This window comes from Aplysia californica, unplaced genomic scaffold (assembly GCF_000002075.1).
Source record: "Aplysia californica isolate F4 #8 unplaced genomic scaffold, AplCal3.0 scaffold00188, whole genome shotgun sequence".
NCBI classification, from domain to species: Eukaryota; Metazoa; Mollusca; class Gastropoda; order Aplysiida; family Aplysiidae; genus Aplysia; species Aplysia californica.
The window spans coordinates 93259-99312 of NW_004797458.1; the positions used below are offsets into that span (position 1 = coordinate 93259).

General features: G+C 37.2%; 1 protein-coding gene across 4 annotated transcripts in view; it reads right to left on the bottom strand.

Moving 5' to 3' along the window:
- The window catches only part of LOC101861207 (casein kinase I), a 46524-nt gene that overhangs the window by 33928 nt on the left and 6542 nt on the right, over positions 1–6054 (bottom strand). For 3 of the 4 annotated variants that reach the window (XM_005098620.3, XM_005098618.3, XM_005098621.3), the window contains exons 3-5: positions 4672–4782; positions 1662–1810; positions 137–365 (exon numbers count right to left, since the gene is read on the bottom strand). In XM_005098620.3, coding sequence (XP_005098677.1) covers positions 137–365; positions 1662–1810; positions 4672–4782 — 489 coding nt within the window. The remainder of the gene's footprint in view (positions 1–136; positions 366–1661; positions 1811–4671; positions 4783–6054) is intronic. The other variant, XM_005098619.3, reaches the window with a different exon arrangement.

Sequence of the window (6054 nt, forward strand, 5' to 3'; positions counted from 1 at the left end):
ACTGTTCCGCGTTCCGCTGAAGTGAATCGTGAATCGCGTTCCGCAGGAAAGAGTGGCGATTCAGTTCCGTTCTCGCGCTCGTGACCCAGCCCTAACAGATGACATCGGCGAGTCGGCCACTAGATGGAGCACTCACCTATTCCTAAATGTGTGTTGATGCTGGCGTATCGGGCGGTGCCGGTGAGGTTCTTGTTCTCCCTGTAGGGTATATGTTGGTGAGTGCGCGCGTCGCGGTACTTCTTGGCCAGGCCAAAGTCAATTATGTACACAAGGTTGCCCTTCTTCCCCAGGCCCATCAGGAAGTTGTCGGGCTTCACGTCTCGGTGGATGAAGTTCTTGGAGTGGATGTACTCTATTCTGCTGATCTGTGGACAGAAACATTTGGGTGGAGATGAAGTTCTTTGAGTGTGAACAGAAACATTTGGGTGGATGAAGTTCTAGGAGTGAATGTACTCTATTCTGTTGATCTGTGAACAGAAACATTTGGGTGGATGAAGTTCTAGGAGTGAATGTACTCTATTCTGTTGATCTGTGAACAGAAACATTTGGGTGGATGAAGTTCTAGGAGTGAATGTACTCTATTCTGTTGATCTGTGAACAGAAACATAATTTGTTTGTTTTTTTATTTTTAGTAAGAGTTTTACAGCACTTGCAACACAATAAGATCATAAGTGCCGAAGATTAGAGGTGTTACAATAGAGTAACAAACATAAAAAAGAAGGAGGAGAGATCAGGACGATTGATGTTTGATAGGAAAGAAGGAGCAAACCACACCAGAGCACCTGCCAACCACCCACCAAACATTTGGCTGGATGAAGTTCTATGAGTGAATGTACTCTATTCTACTGATCTGAGGACAAAAACATTGGGCGAATGAAGGAATGAATTCTCATCATTCTGATCATCCTGTGGATGCCTTTTTTTTTATTGTAGGTGTTTAGTTTTTACGCCCCTAATTGACCAAATTTGTGTCATTTAGTGGGCGGGCTTTGACCCTCTGCCTGTCAAGGCCAGCCCAGGCAGAGAGGGATTTGACTACAACATCCCACATCTTGGACCATTTCGACTGTGCATTTCCATTTAATGGATGCATATATCTAAATAAGTCAGAATATTTTGTCTCCTTTAATTTGAGCGCCCTTTGAGAGTCCAATCCCTTAAGTTTTCTAAATCAAGTCGTGTAAAAGACACCCACTTTACCATACAACAAAAATGAGCAATTTTTTTTTAAAATAAAAAAGTAAGGGCCACCACGATAAAAGTAAACACATCTTCAAAGCAATGAGTTGTGACATCTAAACAAGTATTTTTAAAACATTTGACGGTCAAATAAGGGGAACAAAGGTTTCTGACATGAAAAAACAAATTTTGCAGACTGCTTCCAATGTTAACATCTATTTTTCCTTTTTAAGTCCATTATTTTAAGGGATGCCACTGGGATTTTCTGCGAATACCAGAAATTTACAAAGTAATAGACACCAGCTTCTACCAATACTATCATGTAGTTAAACAAATAACAAATGCTTAAAATAATAACTGTTCTTCTGGTGAAAATAATGGGGGTGAAAAAAACCCCAGGAAAAACCGATACCCCTGAAACAATAGAGACCGTCACAAACATCAACATTTCTTTTTTCAAGCCCATTCTCCACCGCACTCACCAGCTGATCTGCCAGAAGCAATACTGTTTTCAGGCTGAACTTGCGCGAGCAAAAGTTGAAGAGGTCCTCCAGGCTGGGGCCTAGGAGCTCCATAACCATCACATTGTAGTCTCCCTCCGCTCCACACCATTTGATTGTTGGAATGCCCACTGGTGGCAGAACAAACGAGAGAAGACAACGGCGGTTTAGTTGTAGTTAGAAGACTTTTACGGCACTAGCAACACAAATAGTTGAAAAATAGGTCATGATATCAATGCCGAAGATAAGAGGAATTACTAAGAGTAACATATCTAAAGAAATATAAAGAAAGGAAGAAGGAGACATAAAGAGGATGTAGAGATTTGATAGAAAAGATGGAGCAAACTACACCAGAGCAGAGCACACACACACACCAACCACCCAAACACAACAACAGCTATCAAGACTGAAAGCAACTGTTACAAATTCGGGAATACTTCAGAGAGGAGACTTGACATCGGAGAGAAAGAGGGGTGAGACAACAAAGACAACTTCATATTATAAAGTAAGTTCAAGATAGACGACATCTCAACAAAACCTATAATTACACATAGAAAAAAGAACTTAAACACCACTTGAAGAAACATGAAGAGTTCTCTATATTGAAAAAAACAAAACATTTGGGCATAATAAGTCCGACCTTGTGTGCACATCACTAATATAACTGTCCCGGAATGTTTGTTACAAGACACTTGAGGTCATTATTTTTTTTGCTTTTTTTTTTTTTAAAGTCTAAATTTTTCTAACATTTCAAATTGATCTGTTGCCTTTGAGACTTTAAAAAGATATTGAGAGGTGAAAAAATGAAGAAAAGCAGTATTTTTTAAAAATAAATGACAAAAAAGTAGCAATAGAACTTGCAATTAAAATCAATTAATTTTCTGTTAATTATTCGAGATTTAAATTTAAAGCATTGTTATCATGATTCCAAGATGTCAAAGCAAGCAATGCCACAGAACATCAATTAAAGGTACACACAGAAATGCACACATTCAAATTTAAACTCTATGCTCAAAACAAAAAAGACAAGGAAAAGAAAAATGAATGCAGAACTAACTAAAGTATTGTGTTAACGTAAACAAGAAATAAAAAAGTTGAAACAGAACAAAACTTTGTAAAAAAAAATCCAATTCACCAAAACAAGGATTCATTTCAATTAAAAGTGGGACTGAAACAACTGTCGTATAATGTTTAAAAGCACTGGTGGTGAGTAGAGTTAAACACTGACACACAACGAAATAAAAAACATCAAGATGATAATAATAAATAGAACAAAAATAATTGACACCATGTGTAACTTCAGGCAGATGACAATAATAATATAATTCACTCCTCTATGTAAATTAAATAGACATGCCGTAAAACTTATCAAAAACGCTGACATGCAGGTTAAATGCAGTGCTCGGATCCGGCGGAATGAATGAGAGGTTTGACAACAAGAAGAACTGTACCCACATCATGACAACTATCTATAAGTAGCATAGCAGAAAGAAACTGTACTGGGTAGTAGTAACCATTATAACGGGTGGGTTGGGGAGTGAAAAGCTTTGTTAAGAGCGGGGACAACAACTCTGAATCCCCCTTCCTCCCTCCCCTTTGGCTCAATTCAATCAAAGTGCGGGTATAAAAGTCTTGCAGGCATAGTGAACATAAAATCTTTCCCTCTCCTGGTGGAACACAAACATGCAGACTCTTCGAGAAACATGGTGTTTCAAAATCACTCGATAATAATAAAAGTGCAGACTCCCAAACAATAGTATGCCTCCACAACAGAATGAGAATTAGTTCAGCACGTACACAGAAGTGGCTGAAAATTATGGTTGGTTTTTTTTTGGTCAGAGATTAGAATGGTCACCCTCTTGCACAGCCAACTGAATTGTCATTCAAATTTCAACATTGCCAAGACCCAGGGGGGGTATATGCTTGATAATATGCATGCATAAATGAAGACAAAATAAGAAAACTTAAGTCTCCAAAAAAGTTGAATCTGAAAAGGAAACGACATTAAAAAAGATGTAAATTATCTCTTGTCGTGAGGAACCCAAAAAAGTCAAAGTAAATTTTAAAAACCCACATTTAACATTGTGTTTCAACAAAACTCCAACTTGACAAGAATTCGCTTCACCACACAAGGCAGTACATCGTGCTTTTTCTAACAGTTGTTTTTTTTTGTCCTTTACAGAAAGAAGTGTTGCCACAGGAATCCACTGAACCACCAAAGTGCTGATGCCCCTACCGTCCTCTCTCACTCATATATACTAATATATGGTCACTAAGTGAAATTTTATTAGTTCAGAAATACTACAGCTGGAGAGCAAACTGCTTGCTAGACAAAAAAGCAAAACAACCACAAAGTATACAAAAATATACAAGATAGATAAATATAGACAGTCACATCTGTTCAAAACAGAAGGATGATAAATGAGACATTATATTTACATTACATAAAAGCCAAAAAATTGTTAATTTAAAATTTAAAACAAAAACGTCTCCTCTTCAGACTCGGAAGTTTTCCTCTGAGTGGCCGACTACACTACACATTAAGCATAAATAAGCATAAATTATCATTCTGTTTTGAACACACACAGCCATACAAAACCACTGGTGACACAAAAGTATTAACTGCAACACATATGCTTGGGAACAAAACCACAAGACAAGTGGCACTTGACACTTTCAGTCAAAACAGCAAAAACAAAACAAACAAAACAAAAAAAGACCATGGAAAAATGTACATATAAGAAACGGTATTTTATACACATTTTTACATAAAGCTGTGCTTAACTTGCATACAGATTATTACTACACCATTAAGCAAAAATTTGAGTAGAATCAAGGAGGAAGATTTATAGCATAATAAGAAAACTAACAAAGTGCAGCATTTCTCAACATAACAGACAGTGTATGTCTCAAAACCACGGTAAACGGGTATAACAGTGCACAAAATGCACCTTTTTCTTGTGTGGAAAGGTAAAAGGAAACAGCTACTTACCACCTCCTTGCATCATCCGGTAGATTTTGCTTTCAATGTGAAGCTGGGGGTGCTTGGTCTTAACACATTCCAGCTTGATAGCCACTTCTTCTCCATTGGAAATGTCAGTACCTGAAGGAAACAGGTGATAACTGTCACGGTAGTCACCATATTGTACCTTACTCTTTTTTAATCACGGGACGTAAGCGCCCCGTATGCCATGGGCTTTTGGTTAATGTTACTCACTCCGGGGATCAACATAAAAAGTCAGACACTACACCTGGGCTCATTATTAGAATGCTTGCTGTCGTGTGTGTTCGTCTCTCCAGTTTACAGTCGTGTGTGTATAATACTAACATTACAATAACTTTATACTAATACCAACAAAGATAAGGCTCAGAAAACATTTTTATATAACTCTTTTTTTTTAAAGGGGGGACAAAACTGAGACAATAAAATTGTGTGAAATATCAGTTAAACTTGAGCGAGTTCCTGGTAACAAAGGGGGTTGAAATTAAAACTGAGATCATCATTCTGACAGGTTCTTCTACCCTTCAATCCCATTTGGTTAATCATGCTTTAAGTCAGATCAAATTCAGGCCGAAGGGCTAGAACCCAGATGACTGCTGGATAGAAAAAGAAAAGTAAGATAGTAAGTCAGATTCTTAGGCCTGCAAAATGATGTTATAATCTAGTGTATCAAATTACTCAAGACACCTTTAGCAAAATATTCAAAAATTGCTTTGAGTATTAGATCTAACATAGTACAACATAAAACTATCAGAAGGAATTTTGAGTATTTATTAGTAGAGTTCAGACAGGTACAGGAGTAAAACAAATGTGAGACAGTGTGGTGAAATCAGGCGTTCGTCAAAATAATGAAAAAATGAAGAAACTGGCATTTTCCTCCAGGTCTAAGAATTTTTATCAAATTTTTTATTTTTGGCACATAAAATTTATCATTTATTTCTCTACACTTTATATTTTATTTACGGGAAAAAAAACGAAGCGACTATTTCTCCGAACGCTCAGGAAAATAAACTTGACCTATATTTCTCTTAATGGTTTCCGTCATCGAGATGTTTTGGTTATAGTTGCGACATTTAGGCGTCATCTTTCCTTGATTTCATTCTGCGACTCTGCAAGGACTGGGAAGAAGCATTTTTTGTATCGAATTCAATTTCTAGAGCTAAATATTTTTTAATGTCTGAATACTCAGATTCAGATACTTCAGTTGTGGTTGGGGCAACGTTCCCGGACTTAAACTTCATTTGTCAATGCCTTCAAAAGGTACTGCGAGAAAACAAGACGGCTCGACTTTGGCAATAACCCATTTTGCCTTTAGCCACCCCAAAAGCAAAAAGTAACATCCTTAGATGTAAACAAACAAAAAAATCCCTCCAC